Source organism: Salminus brasiliensis, chromosome 17, assembly GCF_030463535.1.
Source record: "Salminus brasiliensis chromosome 17, fSalBra1.hap2, whole genome shotgun sequence".
NCBI classification, from domain to species: Eukaryota; Metazoa; Chordata; class Actinopteri; order Characiformes; family Bryconidae; genus Salminus; species Salminus brasiliensis.
This window is the reverse complement of record NC_132894.1, coordinates 27,159,458-27,184,311: the sequence shown is the minus strand read 5'-3', so window position 1 is coordinate 27,184,311 and position 24,854 is coordinate 27,159,458. Positions and strand designations below refer to the sequence as shown.

Genomic DNA, 24,854 nt, shown 5'->3' with positions numbered 1-24,854 from the left:
AGCGAGAGATCTTTTATGGTGTCTTTGGCATCAAGAGACCACTCGAATGAGAATTATGAGGTATATTTATGCAGACATTATAAAACTGTTAACATCTAGAGCTAAAAACTAATGTTGTTCGAGAGCCTGGATCACTTTTTTTTTTAACACAGTGGTTGATGATCCTTCTTCATGTATCGCATCGAGAAAAGCTCACTAAAACTTCAATCAAGTGCACAAAGCCCTTGGTCAAAGTGAAAGGGTAGAGGGAGTCTTTTTATAGCAGCACTTGCTCTAATGTAGCGGTACACAGCTGTAAAGTGGGGCCTGAATCGCGTGTCCTTTCCTCTTGACTGTACAGCGCAGCCGAATCGACTGGATACGCAGGCCTCTCCTGTACGCTTACCGAGCAGGTTAGCGTGAAAATCGACCTTTGCTTGCTTTCTAAACAGTGGATTATTCATCTTAATGCTTTCAATTGGTCAGGCTGGGTTTCTCTGGAACCTTCCACTATATTTGCCATCTACCCTCCCCTACTCTTTTCCTCCCGGTGGCTTTAAAGGTTCTTTTTTAACCGAAAAAATATGCTTTACAAGCTCAGAGGCAAACAAGCATGGCAAGAGTCCCAGGACGATAACGAACTCCAAAAGAAAAGCCCATAAACTGCAGCAGGGATTGAGAATTGACAGGTAATGATTCCCTATGCAGTAAGCATTTCACAGGCAAAGACAATAGCAAGTTCAGCATCGGCTTTTGTCATGTCTCTCTGACTTAAAACTACTCCCTCCACCCTTTATGGGTACGAAGTGCTACCAAGAGACCTACGTTCGACACAACTGAGAACGGCATCCTCTTCCTCCTTCAGGACAAGCCCCCCTCTTTCGGAATGGCTCCTTTGTTGAAGTCGGCCACTCGTTGGCAAACGTGACGGCAAACAAGACGCCACAGCGAGCAATTGCCAAGGCACATAATGCAACATATGCAAAAGCAGGTCTAATCCATCCGATAAAAGCTGGTGCCTTTGATGTAGCACTTTAGCTATAATGAGCGGAGAATCACACCACACTCCTGTTTAATATTCCTGCCTGGATACAACGTGCACCTCTTGGATAAATATGCAACAGTCACTTCTTTGCTGAGACTGTACTTTAAAGCCGTCAATCAGCGGTGCCGGGCCATATCACTCAGCTCCGTCTAAACAGGCTGGAGGGAGAATGTGTCTGCTAGCGGCTAATAAAATAGCAGTGACACGGAGGCAGGGTCCAGGCAGACAAAAGAGACAGTGTGAAGGCTTGGGCTGTCCACCCGAGCGGGAGAGACGTCATAAATCTGGCTTCGGTCAAACAGCAGGAATGTCCCGGTTTGTCAAAAACAAACAGCAGCTTGTCTCTGACCGTCACTGGCCAGAGGAACCCTAACATCTGGTTAAACAGAGCTTGCCCTCCTTCAGGAAGCTCAGTCTGGACAAACAGGGCCCAAGTAGGACTGAGCTCCATGCTGCGCCTGCAGGCCACTGAGGCTTAGTGCAGCCACCCCAGACTTATTAGAAAGCACCTGCAGAGCAGGAGCCTAGTGACGTAGGTAGGATCGTCTGCGTCCCAGTGTACACAGTGTACAGTGTAATTAGTATTTTTACTGTCTGTCGATATGTTTCAATCAAGTTGATGTACTCAATGATTCTGTAGCTACTTGTGCATAAAGTTGTGTAAGTAGACAGACATAGGATCCAAAAAAGATGCCTGCGTTCCAGGCCCCAGTGTGACTGCCCTGCCTGCACTGCCAGTAGCCACTCCGCACTGCTGTGGTCGCACCTTTCCGTGTGGCTGATCGATGAGTAGCAGAGCTGGCGGGCCACAGGTGAAGCTGGCAAAGTGAGAGAACCACTGTACTTGGTTGAAAAACTCGGGTAGCATTCTTCTCCTGCATATACAAGGAGAGAAGAACATGACGCCGTCTGCATGTGGGACCCCTACGTTCACCCCCCCACCCCCCCCACCCCCCTAGCGAGGCCTGAGAGAATACACTAATGTCACATTGATCAGGAGCCAGCGTTTCGCCCTGCATCCCTCCATCTCCGCCTCTTTCTGCACGCCTTTTCGCTCCCTCTCTCCTCTGGGCCACGTGTGAATAAGCAAGCGCAGGACGAATCAATGGCAGCCGAGCAGGTCCACAGGTAAAGGTTAGGAGGGTTGACTATTGAATTATTCCTGCTCTCCTCATCAGGGCCATCTGCCTGGCTGCCTCTAATTGACAGAGTAGAGGGACAGGCCGGGTTTCTTCGGTGTTTGTGTGCCAGTGTGTGTGTATGTGTATGTCAGTGTGTGTGTGTGTGTGTGTGCCTGGGCTCATCTTGCACACTGAAGCTGCAAAATGACAGGCAGCCTCTCTCAATGCCAGTCAGTCAAATCAGTGCGCGGGCTATAATGAAAGGCGTAGCTCGCCTTTCAGAGAGGGTTTGTTTCATGTGCCAGCGTTTGAATGGAGCCTTCAGAGTGTGAGTGAGGGGGCAGGCAGGCGTGTGTGCTGCAGGAGAGAGGACATTCTTTACTCGAGTTCAACGCGGCTGTCAAAGCTGCCGCGCACACGCTCAACTCATCCAGAGCAGAGATCACGGCCTTTGATCTCCTCTCTTTCTCTCTGCGGGGAAAGAACCCATCTTATTAAAAAAAAAAGAGAGAAAAGACTGAAATCAAAACTTTGCCTGCAATCGAAGTTAGGGAGAAAAAAAAACTTCTCCATTGCTCTCTCCCTCAATCTGCTTTTTGCCTATGGTCAAATGGAGCAGCCTTGATTCTGAAAGCGCGAGAACTAGGCTTGTCTCCCCTTCAGAGGCAATGTAGCATCAAACGATGCATTCCGAGAGTGCTTGGGAATGTGCTGGCTTTTGTTGCCAGAATACATCCACAAACATCCAATCAATAGCAAATCTATCACAATGTACTGTACGCACGGTGAGATCGTAATGCAGGACTTGGGAAGGCTCCAAGTCAGCTGTGAAGGGTACTACTTGCTTATGTAAGAACAAACTGTACAGCTCTTGCAGGTTGGTGAGAACATGGGGCACAAGGTGGCCAGGCATGCATTAAGGAAAAGTCCTGCATTAGTAAAGCAGGGATGTGCCTTAGTTGTTGGCCACTTTTAGGTTTTAGAAAGTGTTGCAGTGTTCCCATTGGTTAGAATGAATATGCCTGAAAGGGCCCGAGAGTCCGAACACAACACTTTACAAATCGTTTTTTGATGATAATTTTGATCTGCTGTACTGATCACACGGTTGGTCAAACCCTATTACTCAGTTCTCAGTAACTCAGGAAAATGTCCTATTAAAATCCTATAATTTCATCACCTGGAATCTGTTTCCAATTGTGTTTCAATCAAATGCGACAATAAGCAGAAAATATCAAATTTAAATAGAATTCATGTCTGTTTTGGTTTTGGAAGAATTTTATTAATTTATTAATTAATTAACTGGTGCCTAGGGGTATTCCTGCAATGCTTTCTTTGACCAGAAAGAAGCAGATGAGCAGATGGATGGATAATGCAAATATGCCATGCAGCCTCATAAGTTTCTGCTGATCATTTAACATGGCAGTGGTGAGTGACAGCTCCTGTCCTGTATAGCTGCTAAACTCCTACCGGACACAAGAGCTGGAGCGGAGGTGGGAGGGGGTGGGCGTGAAGCTGCAAACTGCCACCTGAAACCCTGGCGTCCCATTTGCGCTCTGAAATTCCCCACCACAGCCTGACGCACCCCCGGAATAGAACTCATTAGCACGTTTGGTAAGTACAAATGAGATGACTGCCTCCTGATGGCCTGTCTATCTTTTGGATCAGCTTTCAAGGAGAGTGTCTTGTAATGACGGGAGGTGGACTGAAGTGGGGGCAGGGGAGGAAACTAATATTATAATGCCCCATCTCTCTTGTCTTACTAGGGCAGCACACCTCAGCAGAGCTCAAATGAAGGAACTTGATGACAGAGGAGGCCTCTCTCACTCCCATGCATGCATTTGCATTTGGTAAGGGTGCGAACACTCACTTGTTAACTGTATGTTAGAGTGTGTGGACAATAGCGTAAGCCACACGTGCAGTATGCACCACCCTCAGAGCAGAGATACTCGGATCCACCTGGGCCCCTCTGTTCACCCCATCAAAAACACACATGCACACTATCCTGTGAAGCCCGGCATATGACTCCAGCCTTTCTCACCTTCCTGCTGGTGCAGCCAGTGGTCACCGGCACCCAGGACTACCCTATAAAAAAAGGTCGGAGAAATCTAGACACAAACCACTCTGATTCACAGACAATCCAGGAATAGCAGCCGGCCTTCTCGCTCAATTTGCAGCAGCAGGATGAGCCAGCGGAGGAATTTAAACAGCGGCCTGTCCATAAACCAAGAGGCAAAGAAAAGACTTCCTTGTGTGCGTTTGGATAAGACGGCCGTGCAAGACCCTGCCTTAACATGCGCAGAGTGGAAAATCTATAAGGCCATCGCTCAGACTTTTTAATAAAAGGCCTATTTTCTTTTTAATATCTTTCAAAATGAAAGTTAATGTATTTATGAAATTCGTGCCACGTTCCGTGGACTGCAAACAATTTCCTTTGCTTGGCTGCACGCTTCGGCCAGAGATTAAGAGAAGGCCGGCCGACAGGAGCCGGCCTAGGGCCCCGGGGCCCTCTCCTGCCTCTGATGTCCCCCCATCTCACGCCAATTCCAGAGTTTATTAAAAAGAAGCTTTGCTTCTCTCTAAGTCTGCCGTTGCCATGCGTCTTCCCAGGCCTAACGTGAAGCAGGGAGCTGGAGTAGACAACTGGGGAGCAAAGGGGCCAGTGGGCACCAGTTATAATATCCTGTTTCTGGGAAGGTTTACCCTGCATTTTAACAAGCATGTAAAGAGGAGAGGACATTCCAGGCATGGCTTCTGTCTACATGCCCCAAAGAGGCCTGGGGGTGCTAACCTGGATTGGTTCATCCTATCATTTGCCATGTGATGGGTTCTTACCCTCAAGCATTTACTGCATATACGCAGTGTATGCTCCTTTCAGACAGATAAATAGCTTATGCAAACACACATTTACACATACTGCTCAGTATAAGTATGTTCCATTCTGGCTTAAAGAAAGGACTGAAGGTTGTATAAACTGACCCTTTCTCTCTGCGTAGACACATCCTTTCTTCTGTCCAAGCCCTTGGTCAGAGTCCAGAAATGAGCATATATCCTATATGTGCCTTAGCAAATATAGGACATCCATTCCCAGTAGTTTGACTTAAGAGGGAAGAAGCAGGAATGGAGGGAAAAGGAACGCAGGCCTGTTTACATTCTGGTCTGGGTGCATTTCTAAGCAAGTTTTTCAGGGGGGACCCCCCTTTTAACAGAACCGGCCAAGTTCCTGGTCAGCCTATGAGTACTGAATTGTGCATCCAATTTGAAGGACTATGATGTATCCGGTAAGTTACTCTTAGCTCTCCCTGTGGTGTCTGGACCCAGAGAAAATGGGATCGCTATGGGCACGGCACGCCAGGCAAGGTCCAGTGCTGGACCCACGGCAAGGCATTTCCTCTAGGACACAGCTCAGCGATCAAGAGCCTGCAACTAAGGCAGCTTTACAAAAGCAACAAATCCACATGGCCGGAGCATGAGCTCAGCAGCACAGTCATCGACTCACACAGCTGTCAGTCATCGCTCCTCAGCCTTGAGAAGAACCTAACTACCTCTCATTCCTCTCAACTACCTCACAACTGCTTTTAGCTTTTCTCTTGTGCACCTCATTCTGCAGAATTAAAAAAAAAAACTGAATCCATTAACTCTTATGATGTGAGAGACCCCAATGTGTCAACCAGCCGTATGCCCTGGTGAATGCCACTCACGGAAGAACTTCTGTCATCCAGTGCTGGAGTGTCACTAACCACTCATCACACACGTTTCCATGCAGAAAGTTTGAGTTGTGTGGTTGGTGCCTGCTCTGTAAGGTGTGGGAATGCCTCAGACATCTCCTCCTTTATCTTGCTGGACGCTGAAGGGGTTAAGCAAGAAAGACAAGGTGCAAGCTAGAGGGCAGCACGCTTAAGCAGCACATTTTCTGAGCGTAGGAATGAAACCATAGCTGCTTTTTATCCTTGCATGACTCTAATTGGATAGAAGACTCATCTCTGCCACTCCAGCACTCTGTGGGCAGTGGAGAAGGGCAAAGACACATGGCATCCAAACTCTTTGCCCATGGAACTGTCCCCACACTTCAGCATCTGCGTGTGTATGTGTGTGTTTCCTCTTCAGCAGGTTCTCACATACTGCACTGTTTCAGACTTAGAATATAGGCCCAGCTTGAGTACTCATTAATAACTGTTATATTAATCACAGCAGGGAGTTGGTTATTATTGAGAGAGAGAGAGGAAAAAAATAACAAAGCAAGGCAGAAAATATGGATCAAACTGAAAACAAAGCAATCAATATTTCCACAATCGATTGTTTTCATCAGCAGCATCTGCTATGACACACTTTCTCCGAATTAGAGGTATGGATCTTTTTTCTTTTAAAATGATCCTCATTGGTGTTGCTAACAAATGACCACAAAATGGGATCTGACAGTTGCGGAGGCTGTTCAGAAAGAGCCACGCTAGCCCTCCCTGAGGGGTGGCCGGCCAGCCTTAATGCAGGGCTTTTACAGCGCTGTAGCTGATGGTTAATGTGCATTAATGTGTGCTGCCGGGATTCTCTGCTCCTTCCGTACTAATTGTTTAGTAAAGAACGTCGGGTTGAGAGGTGCCACCGCACACCCAGGTTTCTAGGTGTCACTTCACAAAGCTCTGGATGCATTAGACTTCATACAGTGCAGAGTAAAGAGACGTGAGGGAGTAGAGTGGCTATTGAAAACATGGAGAGGGGGGCAGCACTGGCTAGTAGCCAGGGCCCTTCACATACCTCCTCCTGCCTCTCTTCTGAGGGTACTGCCATATCCTGAGCTCGCGTTGAGTTTGGTGTTGTTGTTTGAAGTTCAAAGGAAGGCTAGCAGGGGGTGGATGGGGACGGGGGAACCCAGTTCGGCCTAGAGAATTGGCCCGACACCTAACGCCAACCAGGCTGCGCATGCTGACCAGCAGGAGCCAGGGGAGTTCCTGGCTAGTTGACCCGGAAATCTAGGGCCAGCTTTGTTTTAACAAGCAGGGGAACCTTCCACCACTTTAGCGACTGCGCCTTGACCACAAGAAAGAGTGCAGTGCCTCAGAAGAGCTAGCAACGAGGAAATTAAATGTTACACCAGAAGGGAATGGAATGGTTGAGCTCCAAAGAAAAGGGGGAGGGGTGGTTTGAGGGAGTAACGGTGGTTATAAGGTGTGGAACAAGGCCTTTTTGGGAAGCGATGGCAGACAGAAAGTGATGAATTTGCAACTATTTGAAGCAGTCCGAGGAAGAGATGGATTCATTATCAGTGAAATTTGATCAAGATGCTCAAACGAAGCGAAGGGGGGATTGAGGCAAGCAAAAAAAGGCAGACATTCTTTATTACACACTTCGTCTCGTTTAACGGACCTCTAAAAATATATATAAGAGGTAGGGGAAGTAAGGGGGGGTAAGAAAGTGAGCTCAAGCCAGACCAAGGGGAGCGGTATGCTCACCCCGTGCTCTTTAAAGGGACTTGGCTGGCTGCAGAAGAGCAGCAGGCCCAGGCCCAGGCTGTTCCTGGCACTGAGCGAGCGAGTGAGAGAAAGAGAGCTGGCTTGGATGGCGGGAGCCTGAGCCTGATCCTGCATCTGTAGGGCAATCAATCAGGCCTTCAGCGCTTGTGCTGCAGCCGGCCCAGCTCGGTAAACAGCGCGTCACAGGCTATTAACAGAGCAGTTCCTCTGGAAGGGCCCTGACTGACTGCTACTCACCATGACCGTGACGTCAGTTAGCAGGTATCGGCTCGCTCCCTCACTCTCTAGCTCTCCCTCTGTTTCTTTCTGTTGCACGTGTGCATGAAATAATAGCTGATAATAAGACCTACCCAGCCTCCCTTTGAGCCGCTGCAGTTCGATTCACACTCACCTTGTCCTTCATCAGAATTTCCCAATCAACACAAGCCAAGCCTAGGAAATCTTAATCACCTATATACTCCTGACAGAAAAGTACAGAAATTCAATAATACCGGAGTCTGTAAAGAAGGGCCGTAATTAAAGACATCAAAAGCTTGCTAAGCTACAGAGCGCAACCTGCCATCATCAAAGCATGTGGGCATTCCTCGTGCCCCCCTATCTTCCCCACTCAGAATGCTATTCTTAATTCAGTAATGGCAACATGGAAAAATGATGACAATGCAACCAGGATTTGCGCAATTTATATGCTTGCACATTTCACACGGAAAAGTCCTTGGCTTTGGCGCAACTCGGAGGAAAGGTGGCAGAAGGAAGATGTCCAACTGTGCAAATGTGTGCATGTGTGTGTGTGCATCTTTGTGTTGCGTGAGTGTTTATGCCGCTCTGCCCACACAACCCCACTGCAGGAGCCATTACCTAACCTCCAGCCAGCCTAACAAACAAGGGAATCCATTAACGCACATCAAAGGTTAGCCGAGAAAATATATAAATAAATACATCAACCAAAAAAACGCAAGAGAGGGAGAGTGAGGGAAAAAAAATCAGACTTGTTTGTGAACTCCACCATAACCCCCCTCCAACCACCACCACCACCACCTCCACACCTCCCTCCCCAGCAACACACAACACACTCACTAAAATCCCCAACCCCCCACCCTTTTAACCTAAGTGGGCCTTCCTCTTGCCTTTGCATGTTCACTTGTCCACTGTACTGTAGTCATTAACATATTTGGAGTGCAGCGAGCAGAAAGCTTAATTGTCCTTAATTGCTCGGCTAAATATGTTCTCTAATGATTTGCCTCAGATCTGTGACTGCCTTTTGCGCAATTTCCCGGCCGCTGGCTTCATTATCCCTGCCTCCTCGGAACAAAGCGTCTTCAGAGGCTAACTCGTTTTTTCTCCCCCCGCTTTCCTTCTCTTTCTTCCCCCCCCCCCCCCCCCCCCCCCCTACCAACCGCCTCTAGTACAGAGGGTAGCTGTGCGCTGGCTGGCCCGCCTCACTGGCAGAAAAGGAGGGGAGGCTGGACGTACAATAGAGCCCCTTTGTTAGGGTGCAGGAGTCAAGTGATTAGAAAACCAAATCTGCTCTGAGACAGTGTTAATTGACCACAGTTCTTTCTTCCTTAATCGCTGAGTAACGCAACGACCCCCACTTGCTTTGTTTTTGTCGTGACGCCTCAAATGGCCAACATTACTTGCCAGTGTATGCTAACCATAGTGGGTCCCAAGCCTGGTCTTGGAGCACCCTTGCCTTGCACTCTCTTTTCTTTCCTTGCTCCAACACACTTGATTCAGCTAATCAGCTAATTAACAAGAATTTTCCCTAAGTGGGTTAAGCGTATTAAGCAGCAAAAAAAACACTAAACCCTATGCAAGTATGGGGTCTCCAGAACCAGTTGGGAGTTTGGAACCACTGGGTTTAATAAGCTTGCAGTTCCTGGCTCCGCCTACTCCTCAGGACGTCCCCCCATCTGATCAGTGATCTATAAACCACACAGTCGCGCTTCTCTTTCCCATCCCTTTCATGTCAAAGACGCAACCCAGGAGCAGACGGCTGTCTGCCGGGTCTCTTTGAATATCAGTGCTCGATATCGTGGGGCAAGAAAAAAGTCACTGAGAAACTTTCAGCTCTCTGAAAGTGGTTAATGTGCTTTGAGCATAAAGAGACACTGAATGAGGAGTCAGAGCTCTTGTTAAGGATATTGGGTACACTTTCTGGAACAGGGTTCAAAGCCCGTTCAGAGAATGTGCTGGGAGCAGGAAGATGCTTTTGCCTCAGTGCAAGCCTGCATGCTGCCTCATTTATGAGCATAAAGACTAGGTTTCAGGAAACAAGAAAATATGCTTGTAATATTGGGATGGTTTTAACAGTACGTTGACATCGCATTGATGGTATATACTTATATTATATGTATTATATTTCAACCAAAAACCCTAATGTCAATGTTGCGTTCTGCATGGACATGACGATAGTCCAAGCGTACTAAATGGGCAGGATCTCAAGAAGCTGGTGTAATTCTTTCCTGACAGGAATGGTGCTCTTATTATTTGTATGTCATTTCTTTGCTCTCCCCAAGGGCTACTTATGAGGTTTGTGTGGTTTTATGTACCAAAAACAGTCATAATTAATTTGTACATGACCATTCTTTTTAAAACCCTTCTTTATTCTAGTAAAGAGAGTAAACAGGCTGTGTTGGCTACTGTGCCTTTAAGACTAAATGAGCTGTTTTGTACTGCTGTATTTTATTACATTCAAAATTTCAGTCCTGGCTGCAACGCAGGGCTAAGCTGAACTGCTTAAATCGGAATAAACAGAAATCAGAAACAGGTTCAGATGTAGTTTAAATGAGTTGAAGAATGGATTTAAACATATGCTTTAAAACTATGTTCATATGTCAATCAAACTGTTTTACTCCAAAAAAAGGAAAGAGAATTTTGGGATATGGGCCTTTTAAGGCAAGGGGACAACTATCAAGCTGTATAATCAAGATAAGAAGTGATGTATGTGACTAAGTTTTGTCAGGGGAGCTTAGTGTCTAATTCCAATACACTCTGTGGTCATTTGATCTGTGTGTTATCCTGAGAGATCGCAGTACACTACAGGACAGGTCTGGGCAATATGGCTTCCGTTGTTATGTTGTATAATAAAAGTAGGAGATTCATCAAATCACAACCAAAAAACATGACTAAAATGCACCACTCCCTATGACACACCACGGAAATCCCACCAGCTACAGTTCTAACTGGGCAGAGCAGCGGAGTTGAGGATACACTTTTAAAAATAAAGGTTCCAAAAATAAAGGGTTTTTATGCCATAGAAGAACCACTTTTAGTTCCGCAAAGGACTTTTCTATGGATGCTCCTCAGTATGCCAATTATTAATTCTTAGAATCATATGTCCGAGGCAAGAACCTTCCAGGAACCTTTGGTCTTAAGCGTGTATCGCATGTGCATGTCCATGTTCGTGTACGACCGACTTCAAGCTGCCTACCTGTGTCGCCCGAGGGACACTTGCGGATGGTGAAGATGGTGCTCAGGTCCTCCTCTTCCTCAGGCAGGCCCTTCTGCAGACGCTGCAGCTTGCGCAGGCTCTCGCTACGCTGGTGCTTCATGGAGCGCACGTGCTGAATCAGGTTCAGCTTGGCCTTGGTAGAGTAGTTGCACAGCACGCAGTGGTAGTAGCACGCCTCTCCCTCTACCGCACTCTCATGCTGCTGCAAGTGCTGTGGAGAGAGAGTGTAAGAGAGAGAGAGAAAGATGTTAGCATTAGGCTTTAGACTGACACTGCCTCCTCACTTTCAATCACACTGCTTGCAAATGAACAAATCAATTGCAAATCAGACTCCTGTTGTTTAACACCAGAACCTCTTCCGTCTGCTTTCTCACTGGCATCTGCCTACTCTTTCTTTCTTTAGGACCTGGAGCTGGAGTGTGCGTAACACCATGTCAGTTGACCTATCCATGTTTCACCCACAAACATGTACTTTTGTGGCAACTATTGCAAAATGAGAAGATGAGGAGACGTCCAAAATTAGGCAACCGCTGGCCGGGATCTGTCCGGCCACAGTGTGATATCTCACTTAAGTGATTTTGGCCAACGTAATGACAACAACTGCTCCCGAAGAAAACATCTGTGGGCGGACCATGGATAGGTCAATAGTCCCCACACCCTGGGAGGTCCATAGGAGTGCACACACAACTGAAAATCCTCCCAGAGGATGAGCGAGAGCATGGAGACACTGAGGGAAGGAAGCATTGATCTCCTTCGCTCAGGAGAAGCCCTCTCGTCTCTGAAAAGGAAACTCCAAACATCTGCCTGTTTCACGCATGGGATGCTAAATATTGATCTCCAGTGAGTCAAACCCTCCCTCACACAGCAAGAGAGAGAGAGAGACTTCGAGAGAGAAAGAGAGAGAGAGAGAGACAGACAGAGACAAAACCACACTCTGAAAGCATCCAGAACATTCCTCAACAGGGGAGAAGATCCTTAGGGGGGGCATGTCTGACAATCCGCAAAGCCACATCAAGCCCTGACCACACTGCACACCCTATAGTGACACAACACGCTCCCACACGCCGATCACCGAGCGCACTAGCCTCAATCAATGAGACAAGGCCAACATTGGATAGCCCTGGCTTTACACGTGTCTGACCGCCACCTCATCAGCATCTCTGCATGTTGCCTGAAAGCTCTGCGCTCATGCATACTATTACCGTATGCACTCTCATGCAGCCCTGCCATAGGTGTTTCATATACCACTTGAAGGCCTTTCGATGGATTTCTGTAGCTGCAATCAATGCCAATCACAGGTAATTCTCTCTCCTCTCTTAATCTTCACGGCCGCTGCCTCTCTGCTGAGATTTTAATGTTTGTAGTGCATATTAACTGAAGAGCAACAAACATTGCTCCACAGCTGGGGGACCGGAGTCCAATGATATGTCCAGTGGCAAAAAAATAACACGCGCCGCCAGTCATTAATGCTTCATTACGATCAGCCAGTCAAGCTATTACCAATGGAATTTCCCTCAAACAAAAATGGGCCATGGCAGGCCATAGTTAGCATTCGACTTTGTAAGTCCACCTCTGCCGACCACCTCCAAACCCAGACAAAAGCCCAGGAAAATGAATTGATTCCTACAGATGAGGCCAAGTCCACTTTGTCCAGCAGCACATAGAAGAGATGCATCCTACCCCCTCCAAGTGTTGGATGCAAAGAGCTGGAGAAACATTAGATTTTTAACCCAATTAATGACACATCCCGTGTTGACAGCAGAGAGTGGGAGGGTGGAGGGGTGGAAATATTACGTTCCCCAAAATGCTCTCACCCTACTCTGGTAATATTTAATTTTCGAAGGTAATATCCTAATATTATAAGGGTTTTTTTTCAGGGCAATCGTGTTCCATTGGCTCGGGTATCGTATGTCTCAATTGTACACCTCAGCTGCACATTAGGGCCACAGCTTTCAGGAATGGGCTTTTGCTTTTTCGGCATGCCCTACAGCTTCGTGTAATGAAGTTATTAGGTGATTGTAAAAGGCTTCGACTCTTTCCTTGCATGCTCTCTCCCTCTCTTCTTTTCCCTCCTTCCTGCTGGAAGCGGAGGAGTGAGGTCATCGAGTAGGTGCTGCTGGATGATCAGGGCTTCAGTTCCTGCCCCTTTCCCTCCTTTACACACACACATACGGGGCTCGGGCAGCAGATTTACTCGTATAAAACACCAGATCAATCTTGGGAAACGGCACACTGGGTTTAGTCAGAACAGATGTCCCAAGCACAAGCTAAAAAAAAGGAGGATGAAACGATCAATGATTCTTAACCGCATCGCAAGTAGTCAGAGCGGCAAAATTCAGCTTCAGCGTGGCTTGGGCCAGGGAAAAGACAGAGCAAAAAACACGCAAACCGAAACGAAATCGGATGATACGTAAGCGGAACTTCAAAGCCCAGTCAGGCGCGTCAAAGAACAGCTACGAGTTTTATAGCTCCTATAAAAAGGGCAGGATTTACTAAGGGGTGAACCTGAGCTAGCCTGGTCCAGGCAAGAGCCATATTTCACAGCAACCCTGGGCAGGCTGCAGACAGGGCCCGGCCTGGCTGAGACTGTCTATGTAGAAGCACACCGCCGCTGATCTGGAGCTGAAGCTGCACGTGCTGGCAAGGAGCAAATCACTGGACTGGACTGGAAGGTGGCTGTGGACTAACGCTAAAAAATGACCTCCCTAAAACCGTCTTATTTAATACAGTTGAGGTGTAGCTCAAACTCCTTCATAAAGTCGAAAAATGTCCCAGGAAATCATTGCAAAGTGGTAAACACTGATGAAATGACCACCTGTTCAACTCTTTACGAAGAATCATACAGCACACACACCAGGTCTCACACACGGGTGAGGAGATTCAAGCGCAAGTCCACATAAGGGAATATAACATGACACTAGAGGCCTTAATAAGGTTCATTAGACACGTCCCATGAGTGGGGAGGCTCCCTTCTTCTCTCTCCAGTTTCCATACACACACACACACACATACACTTTTCACACAACGTTTCTTCTAAAGCTATCCACACGAGGGACCCCTGGAGATACTATCTCCTCTTAATCTCCTACCCAACCCTAAACACACACACACACACCCTTGGGCCTGGATGTGAAACACAATAATGCATGAGAGAGATGGGCTGTGTGTGTGTGTGTGTGTGTGTGTGTGTGTGTGTGTGTGTGTGTGTGTGTGCGCTGTGTCTGTTTCATATGATCCTGAAATGAAGCTCAGTGCTGATAAATCACCTCCAACTGGAGCGCAGGAATTCAGCGGCTTAATGAAAAAGTCATGTTTGGAGAGTGTGTAAAGGAGGGGGGGGGTGCTTTGACCAGGGTGCTGGTGAGGAGCCTCCCCTGCATCAGGGCCCCTGAGCAGGCGCACCCAGGCCCCTAGAGCCGGTAGGGCCTCAAGTGCTCTTTCTTTTTCCTTTACATTGTTAACTAAGCCCTTATAGCAGCCCGGAAGGAGAGTGCATCCAACACATCCACCGTATCAGCTACCAGACGCCTGTGCCGGCCAACACTGCCTAAGAGTGACAAGGGGAAAGAGCACCATCTACCTACCCGGATAGAGTGCAGGTTATTGTGCTCTCTCAGACTCCAGCAGCTGATGGCAAAGCAGCATTGCTTGGAATGCAAACTCACAATCCCAAGGCCATAGTGGTAGCACATTAGACCGCTGAGCCACTTGGAGCCTCAGATTCTTCACGATTTCTAATGAAATATTAAAATATAAGCAAATTTGTCCTTGAAAAAACTATTTTCATTGAAGCTCATGGTTAGATGACTATAAGGTGGATCTGATCTGTTCACCACTGACTTGTACATGGAGTCCATGCAGCGCAAGTGCATGCTAGCAAAAAGAGGACACACTAATGATACTAAAAAAATGCTAAGAAATGACCTTTGTAAGCATTTTCAAGCAGTCTCAGACTTTTAGGACCTACTGTTTACAGTTTCTCAGGGCCCATTTGTGAAGTCTGTGTATTTATATTGTAAAAATAATTTAAAATCACATGGAATTGAGTTAAACCAGTTCTGGAAAAAAACGTAATCATACTGAGTCCTTGTGAGCTTTACATCACTGATCTAAGTATTGGGAAAGGACTGAAAGTTTAACTCCCGTATTACACACGCAAAGTAAGCACACAAGCACACACTAGAGGGGGATGAATCAACGTCCCGCGATGGTGTAGGTGAGGAGAGGTGTGGGCGCCACCTCATCCACTCCGCTGCAACTCAACCCTGACCCCCGGGCATGGCTCCACACACATTATCCGCAGGTATCACTTTCCACACCTACCTGCTCCTGTGCACAGATCTGCATTAGCATCCACTTTAATGGGCTGTAAAAACGCACCTTTCACACTGGGCAGCGCTTCAGCTGCCGGAGAGCGCTCCGAATACAGAGTGGAGGCACGCTGCTCTAAGGGCAAGGACGGCACAAAACCACCAAACGCCCCAGCACTTGCGCAAGCCTTTTTCGGGCCTACCCCAATTTCCACTATTAAATCTGGCAGTGCTGTTAATACACAATTAATGCATGAAAACAGATGACTATCCAGTGGCTAAATAGCTATCAATTTCTCCCAGAGCTGGCCAATTCCCACAGAGGGGGAGCCAGAGAGTGTCTGGATGTGTATTGCTTTGTAATTATCCCGATGATTCTCCACACTAAGTGGTGAAGCCGGGTGCTTTCCGTACACACACACACACACACATGGACGTCCTCACATACAGTGCCTAACAGCGAGAGGGGAAGGATGTGAGCCTGGAACAGGAGCCAGTAAAACCCCAAACTCATGCAAGAATATCTCCCAGCCCAGAACCTTGCCAACAATTACCAGCCTTGATGCCTGTAGCAACAACCAGGCCCATATATCCTCTGATATCATGGAAGCCTGAAACTTCGGTGGTGTCTAAAGAGCAAACAACGATCTAGTTCAGGCCCAACGCATCATTTTGATGGATAATGTCAAGTGTAGCACCTTTGTTACACAGGCCCTGGTGATGTCATGGCTGAAATTATAGCCAATGAGGTCACTGCTTTGCATCCTGAAAAGAGACAAAGGGATTCGCCTAATGGGCAGAAAATGTGTGGCTGGAGAGTGAGGAGAGAACTGAAGCCTTGTCTCATATCTCAGCATATGTGTGTGTGTGTGTGTGTGTGTGTGTGAGTGAGTGTGAGTGAGTGAGTGAGTGTGGGTTTACGTTTTTTTTTTTTGTTTAAGAGAGCAGAGATTGGGTACAGGGTGTGTACATTTCTCCCTCCGGGGTGGGTAAAGCATTTGGGAATGTGGGTTAGCCACTAGCAGCGAAAGAGTGCGTTTACATCTTGGCCTTTCTTTTACCCCTTATCTGGCTTTCCCTTTTTTCCCTCTTTTTCTTTCTCTCTCGCTCCGAGCAGAAGCAAAAGCAGCAGCAGCAGCAACAGCAGCAGCGGTACGACCAGAAGCCGCGACCACAGAAGCCGTGCTGGATGCCAAGTGCTCCGGCTGGTTCAAATTAGCCACTGTGAGCGGCGACATGCCCAGACGCAGTGCTGTGGCTGGAGAAACTAGCTGCATCTCTAGCTGCTATCCCATCTCCCCTTGACCCCCTTGATAGTTTTACCCAACATTTACATTAGCTACAAGGCTAACGTAGCTAACAAGTATCAGCGCTCATATTCCATTGATTAATGCTAATAATACATGACCTGCTGTTGTTCTGGGACAATACTTCCTTTTTTACATTGATAACAGTCTGTCATTAAGTGTGAGAATTTGAATTGACCTGATTACTTAATAGCATGATGGGGTTTGAGGCATCTGTGATAATCTAAGCATGCAGTTAACATGATGTAAGTTGAATAGGGGTATATTCTGGATTTCTGCACAGTTTGGTGCTTTTCCTTCTTAAGTACACCTGCTTCAACTAGCTGTTAATTGCTAGGTTAGGTAGGTGTGTTAAAACAGGGAAATCAGCAAACTCTGACAGACTCTGGTCCTCAGCTCCCCAGCCCTGCCATACATGCGTGTGGTAAATTACGTACATTAGATGGACAACTGAACTTTAAGTACACTGAAAAAAACAAAAGTGTAAGATCTTTGTGATTTACCCTTAATTTAACCTCACAGTTTAAAACATTGAGGTGGTGGTGGATAACTACATATGCCTATAGGTACAGGCATAAGAGGCAGAGAGCAAGAGAAAGAAGCAGAGAGGGAGGCAAAGAAAGATGTAGAGAGACCCTGATAGCAATTCTCCTCCCCTGTTGCAGCCTATACCACTCCACCTCACTTTAGCACTAAATAAAGCAATAATTATTGAATTCCTTTGGAATAAATAAGCTGCTAGAAAGTAAACAATAGGAACATAATTGCAGAGAGAAGGCAATCAATGCCGGCAGTCATTTGGCCCTTGTTGATTATGTACGCAGTCGTTTGTGTACGTTTCTTTGGGCGGTGAAGTAACCGGGGCTTGCGGCGATGGGGAGGGTGTAGTGACAAGAAGGTAAATAATACCTTCTTACGTACAACACAGCAAAACAAGGGCCGGGTAATCCCTCCTCTGATAATGCCCCCGCGCTCACAAACAACAGCCCTCGATCAGCTGATCAATGCCTCCACATAATTCATGTGGCAAGCCAGTTCCGAGGGCGAGGGAGGGAAGGAGAGAGCGCATGAAGCAAGGTGGAGATCAATGGCAAGTGGAGTTTGTAGCAAAGTAGAGTGCCTATGGCCACCGGAGTTTTATTTGGGCCCTCTTAGCTCCCTCCCTCTTACACCCTCCACCCCCCCACCCACTCATTAGGCATATTTGACTAAGCATGGCCATACATGCATAATGCGAGGCACTAATCGCAGCCAGATAAACACATTTCCCCCCTTTTAATGAGCTGGGCCTCTGCTCACAGTGCACGGCAAATGACTCTGAAAGCAGGCAGGAAATGATGTCAAGCCCGGGACAAGGGGTGGAGAGGAAGAAAGAGAGAGAGAGAGAGAGGAGGGAAGGAAAACATATTAATCGCTAGACGTCGCCCTCCGCTCTGAGCAGCTAATTAACAGCTTAGCCTCCTGGTGGTTTTATGAATGCGGGCCCTGTGGTGCCAGAGCACCGCAGTACAATACTCCTGCCTGCAGGAGGCGACAGCTGTGTGGAGCTACGGGGGCATGGCAGGCAGCTGTTCTAACCGTCCCCCAGACATCTGCAGCTGTCCTGTGCCATCTGGAAGTTTAAGAGGGCAGTTCAGAACCTGCACCAGTGCTCCCGCCTGCCTCCAAGCAGCAAACCCTTCCATTTCGGCTCGGGACGGTGGTGGTAATTATTGGGACGGGACAGTGGAGGAATGCACTGTACGTCTCATGGCGAGCAGACAGGAGACAGATGCGATCAATGCAGAGACGTTCGGATGCCCCTGGAGCGTTTAATGATGTCTTATCTTGGTCTGAGTAAAAGCTGGGCATTAGGGAGCCGCCTTGCTGAAACGGCCTATTGCAAGACCAAAGGTGGTGCCAATGTAGCTCTTGCTGGTTTAGAAAGAACGTGCTGCTGTTAAACTCAGCAGATACGGCATTACGTTACAGTTATGGAATATGTTGGAATCAGTAACTGTATACTGTATGGAGGAATAAACTGTTCAGAACTGTGTTTAAGGCCAAGTTCAGGTCACTCGACTGACTGAAACACCTACAGCACTCCCTTAAACTGTCATGCTAATGCCCTGCTTAAACACTAATAATAAAAAAGCAGTGCATGTTTACAGGTTCTAAATAAAGTCAAAGCCATTTGACAGCGCTGAGTATTACAGAAACCCTCCGCTCACTACTCGCAATTTAGCATTTGCCAGTGTGACAACTGCAGCACAGGCCTTGTGGGATGGCAAAGCGAGCCCCAGCTTGTGTAGCTGAAGGGGGCTGGGAATGCCACAGGGAGAGGGGACGAGCAGCGAAGAGCATGCGGTAGCTGGGAGGGGGCTTCCAAGACAAACTGCACTTGTGATGATTAATATGGCCGAGGAAAATTAAATTCAGCAAGGGAACATTACCAAAAATGTCATTAGTCTCTGACAACAAACATCCCACTCTCCCCCTGCACTCCTCATGGGAGCCGCTTTTGTGACGGAACAGATGACATCTGCTCCAGAGCACTCGAGCCCATAGCCCCCCAGCCCGGCCTGCGACCGAAGTGTGCGGAGTCAGCAGAAGCAGCAGGAGTGGGGCTGAGACGTGAACCAGGATGTCGGGAATCTAGACATATAGTAGAGTCCAGAGACCCCACAGACTGAGCTACCACCTCATCTAGCTGTGTTCATGTGGTCACAAATATGAGCTCCCAACCAAACAGATGCACAGCAGTGTCACTTCCAGATTTAATTAGACAAAGAAAGTATCTTGATATCAGAGTCCCTGACTTCTCGCTGACCCTTTCTCCATGTCTGGGGAAAGGACAAAGGCACGGTAGGTAAGCCTTTATGTTTCTCACAGCAGCTTACTTAAAGCGGCCACTGATAAGACGCCAAAAAGACATCTTTGGAGTGATGCCACAGAAGATACGAGACACAGTTTCTTCCCTACAGAACAATTCAACAGTTTTTTTTGAAGAGCAATCCTTCAAAAGTGGTTCTTTTATGGCAGTGGTTCACAAGCCTGGACCTGAAGTACCTCCCTGACCCTCTCATTTTGGGGCTCTTCCTGGTCTGAACTGTCGCGATCCAGCTAATCAGGGCTGGGTTTTCTAAAAGCCCCAGAAAGAGTCTTAAATGGTCGAGTGAGCATCACACAGAGCACACACTTAACACCTAGAAGCTTTTGGGAAACTGGACCCAGTTAATTAACAAGTTCCTCCTGGGTTGGAGTAGGTGTGTTATAGGAGGAGTACACCACAAATGAGCAGAGCAAGGGTTTCTTCTGGACCAGGGTTGGTTACTTGTCTTTAATGTCACCTTCAGCATCGGAATGTAAATGTTAGAAAGATACAGTATTAGATCAGGCTATGTAATGTTAGCATAGCATTTGCAGCTAAGACTTTGCAGTAATGACTTCTCAGATGGAAAATAGGAAGTTTAAGTAGGTGATGTGAAGGCAGCATAAATTCATTCCTCATGCTCAGCCAGGCCCCTATGTAAAAAGGAGGAAGAGGCTTCACAACGCTGGCTCCTCAGGCATGTATTATCTAGCTTTCACCTCTGGCGCTCCCCCGTTTGGCTGCGTAAATATTTCATTAGCACATAATTGGTTGCTGCTTCAGGCTAGGCAATAAGGCGGGCGAGAAAGTAATGTTGTTGGGGTTTTTTTTAAGCCTTGTTCTTCTTTTCTATATAAAATTCACAAAGCCAAAGCTGAAGTTGGGAGTGCGCCGCGTTTGAACTGGTCTCAGATGAGGAAGCGTTCAAGCTGCCAAGCTCAGCCCCCTCGCCTCTTCTCCCTCTCCTCCACCTCCACCCAGAAGCTCGGCCAAACGAGAGACCAGGAGCACAGGGTTGTGTGCCAGCGTAAATATTTAAGCTGAGCTTAAAGGGTCCAAGCTTTTATTAGCTCTGCCGTGCCAACAAAAGAGCAACAGGGCTCTCGGAGTGCCCTGCTTCTTAACATGCAAATGAGCAGGTGGGGGCGTGGAGGGGGCGGACACACCGTGGGCACGTTCGCACGTTACGGGCGCTAGGGTTTTGGAGGGTGCTGGCGTTCAAAGTGACTTTAGACTCCCACCTGACTGCGGCCCTCTTCACCATCCTATCGCTATACACTTTAAAGCGTACGTCTTAACTCAACGAGCTTTTCAAGCACGTACCGCAGAGCGTAGGTGCTCTGACTGAGCCTCTTCACATGGGGCCCAATTGAAATTCTCGCCATAACTGATGCAGGGAATATCAGCTGAAATATTGCAGATATACATTACATATATCACTGGTACTGAAAAGCAATGGCACTGATAGATAACTATGATATGAAACTCAGCACAATTTACGAGTATATATCGCATTATAATAACAATAAAGAGTTTAGTTCAGAGTAATATTTGAAGACCCTGGATTTGCAGAGTGTCCAATCAGTATTTGGAAGAAGAAAAAGCTTTGCCCTGAAGGCTTGCCTGTTTTGCCCTTCAGCAAGACATGAATTTGAAATGGGCTCTTTTCAAGCTTTGGCCTCTACCCTATGCCCAGCGGAGCATGTGCACTTGTGCTGAAAAGTGAAGTTCTCTCGGAAAGATTCACCCCCAGCCCAAAATGACACACCCATCTCCCCAGCCACTCGAACCACACGGGGCTCGCAAACACAAGCCGCTTTATAGGGGTCGTTCAGCCAGGCTTGCTCATTAGCCGCCAGGAAAAAAAAAAATAAATAAAAACAGAACTTCGCTTTTCCATAAAAAAAGGGAAACAAAGTGCTCATTGATCAGCAAGATCGATTGCAGATCAATAACCTAAACCCTCATCATTCCAAGCGTAGCATAATTACAGCTGAGATATGGTCGTCATCACAAAAATCAAACACAGTGTGGGCTAATTGGAGGCAGCTCCATTACTTTAGTCACGCCGAGCAAAAAAAAAAGAAAGAAAGAAAAAGAAGCGCTTTCCAGCTCTCTGAAAGAGCCCTGCTAGCCAGGCATAAGAGCGTCCTAAAATAACTTGCTCACGCCATTAGTCGCCATGTCATCACGGAGGTCACAGCGCTGGCTGCCCATTTGGGGACATTTAATACTGGGCACAGCAACCTCAGACGCTAGGCAAAGCTTTGTATGCCTTTTAATGTAAATTACGTACATAGCTTATGAGATCGCATTAAGCCACTTTTTATAGGACAACTTGTGATTTTAATTTATTAATGTTTTGGAAGGGTGCCCTTCTTAAGTGATTTGCTGTGGGCTGACCTCTCCGGCTAACGTATCAGTAAAAAGTAATCCACTAGAATCACTGTCCTAGCAGGGAGAAAAGCGTTGCACTTTAATGAATGGCAGCATTCGTAATAAGGTTTATAGGGTTCATAAGGTTCATTAGACACCTACAGAAGCCTTGCACGACAACTGGCATAGACTTACACAGACATGCTTTAAGGTTTATACCAACTAGCATCAGGTTTTTTTTAAACTTAGACTTGTTGAGATAACCTGACAAATGCAGCCTTTTGGACAACTGACGCCATGCGTCAGAATGTTAATGTAAATGTTTATGTAGGTTAATATCAGTTGTCATGAAAGGCTTATGTAGGTGCCATGTAGCCGTACAACTGCTGCCCTTCGGTAAAGTGTTGCCAAGGAGAGTCCAGCACAGCAGGGAGAAAAGGCAGTGAAAGACTGCGACAAAAGCCACAGCTGAACTGCCTCGACCAGTGGCGCTTTCATCACACCAGTGTCCATAATCAGCCGCAGTCCAAATTCCTGTAGCTTTGTGCTAAAGCACAGTAGCTACGCTAGCGCTGAGAGGAACGTGTTAAAGGTGCAAAGTGCTGAAAAGGGCATAATTGAGCCGATGTGCGCTGCTACCAGAAGGGCTACTCTCTTCCTTCGGCTCAGGTTTCTGTGTCACTTTCCTTAGCCCTGTTTGTGCCGGTTTGTTTTAGCTCATTGGAAAATGGCATCAGGCCAATAAGAATGATCCAAAAAATCTTCCCCACCATTCAGCAATGGGGAGAAGTTTATGAAATACATGCCGTTTCTGGTCATGTATTAGGAAACTGCGATTGGGGACAGTTTAGTGTTTGTTAGCAATGTTAGCCTAGCATTTCTGGTTCTGAACGTAAGCACATTTCAGACACCAAACCTGTATTACTGTAAGCCTGTGATTCCCCCCCCCCTTCATCCTGTAAAGGTGCTGTTTAGGAGATACAAGGGTTAACAGTAATGAGTGCAAGACTATCAGCACAACCAGACTTGGCACATGAACCAAGATAGGAGTGTATACAGTTAACAACCAGATTTACCTCTGTCTCTCTCTCTCTCTCTCTCTCTCTCTCTCTCTCTCTCTCCCTCTCTCTCTCTCTCTCTCTCTCTCTCTTCCTATCCTCTTGCATTCTCCACCAAAGCGCCGGGGGCGCCATGCTTGTAAAAGTAACCACAGCCCTTTGAGTGTGGCGTGTATTTACAAACGGAGGTATGTCGGAATCAAAGGAATTACCACATGACATAACACATTAACCAGACGGCGGACGGAGAATTTATAGAGCGGAGCTGGCGAAGGGTGGGGCCCTGGAGAACCACAGCAAGCCACTGTTCCATCACGCACAGCCGCAAGCAGGTAGAACTCACTCACCTATGGCCGGTGTGAATGCAGGAATCCACTGCTGCCACCTCCAGCACGCTCCGAGCACCTCCCTCCCCAAGCCAGGTGTGGAGCGCCCGCCCCCTAACTACCCAACCCCCCCCCTCTACGACATCTCTCCACTTCCTGTTGTAACTCTACTTGCTCAATCTCTCTCGCCAGCTCCTTCTTTATCTTTTCAGCAAATCAAACGCTACACTGCTCTCTCTCTCTTTCTCCCTCGCAGTTATGTAAGCTTGCTCGCCCGCCCTTCCCAAGCTGCACCTTCTGCAAAAGTACAGTAGTTAAATCTGTTGTGCTCCGTCCCGGTCTAGATCTGAAGCCCTTCTCCCCCCCCTCTCCTCTCCTTTCCTCTCCCTCTCTCTCTCTCTCTCTCTCTCTCTCTCCTGCTCTCAATACACCTAGCCCAGCTCTTTCCCTCTCTCTTTTTCTGTTCGGTGCTAATCTCACCTCCAGTTTTTATTTCGCCCTCATCAGCAGGGGACTAAAAATAAATGATAAATGGAACATGATATTTTAAAGCCTTATCTCTTATCTGTTCTTACAAGGGAATAATAGGGTAGTTAATCCTGCAGATCTCCCTCAAATTGATTAATCAGCACATGCGGACAATCAAATAAATGATTAATATTCTCCAGACCAGCCGGTCGGACAGTTACCCCGAAAGCATCAGTAATAATTCAGTAACCCTTGCCAGACCAAAGCCGCGTCTGCCTCACTCTGCACCGCGCTGAGTGGCTTTGAAGTAAGTGAATAACAAACCCCTCTCTGCTCCGCATGCTGTTCACCAAATCCTGCAAGAGGAGCTCACCAGCTGACCGGGCCAGACAGAAAAAAAAGCTCACCTCTGTGGTTTCGGACAGAGACAAGTGTTAAAAAAAAAAACCTTGAACTCTCTAACATTACAGAGCATTCCCACAGCTTTCAGTTGGTTTTGCATTCAACAACTGCACCTCCTTGCAGCTTTGGACTAAAAACTGGTTGGTCGAGGTGAGAGCTAATTTGTCATCGTGTCATTATGCTATATGTGTCAAATGCAAACATGCTAGACAAATGTGGAATACTGCCAGGAAACATGAGCTTTAAGCAAGCAGCTATAGAAAGGTAGAGCCTTTCTGTACAGGTAGGGGTATGATAGGGGTGTCAAACTATGATAGGGGTGTACAGTCATGCAGAGAATTTTCCATCTTCTGACAATGAGAATGGTGTGCTATGTAGAGGTAGAATGTGATAGAAAGTCGGAAAAGCCGCGGCCCTCGCTGACTGTAAGTCCCGAGGTGCGCTCAAATCCTACACAAAAACAGTTGTAGTCCATTTTTTTCATGTGACTTGTCTTTATGCCCTAGAATTAAACAGCTCGTTTTTACTACGGTGCTTTTTACGACTGAGCAAATGGCCACTGGTGTGATGGCTTGCCCTGTATTTTGCCTCACGCTAAATACAGCAGTCTGGGCTCAAAGACGCCTTATAACTTCACCAGTTCATTTGTGTGAATGGGAGGGGCTGAACTGCTGTAGGCTGAATAGGTAGATTTA

General features: G+C 47.2%; 1 protein-coding gene across 4 annotated transcripts in view; it reads right to left on the bottom strand.

The window, feature by feature from the left end:
• zfhx3b (zinc finger homeobox 3b) overlaps window positions 1-24,854 on the bottom strand; it is a 170,947-nt gene that overhangs the window by 53,602 nt on the left and 92,491 nt on the right. For all 4 annotated transcript variants that reach the window (XM_072660800.1, XM_072660799.1, XM_072660802.1 and 1 more), the window contains exon 4: window positions 11,041-11,272. In XM_072660800.1, coding sequence (XP_072516901.1) covers window positions 11,041-11,272 — 232 coding nt within the window. The remainder of the gene's footprint in view (window positions 1-11,040; window positions 11,273-24,854) is intronic.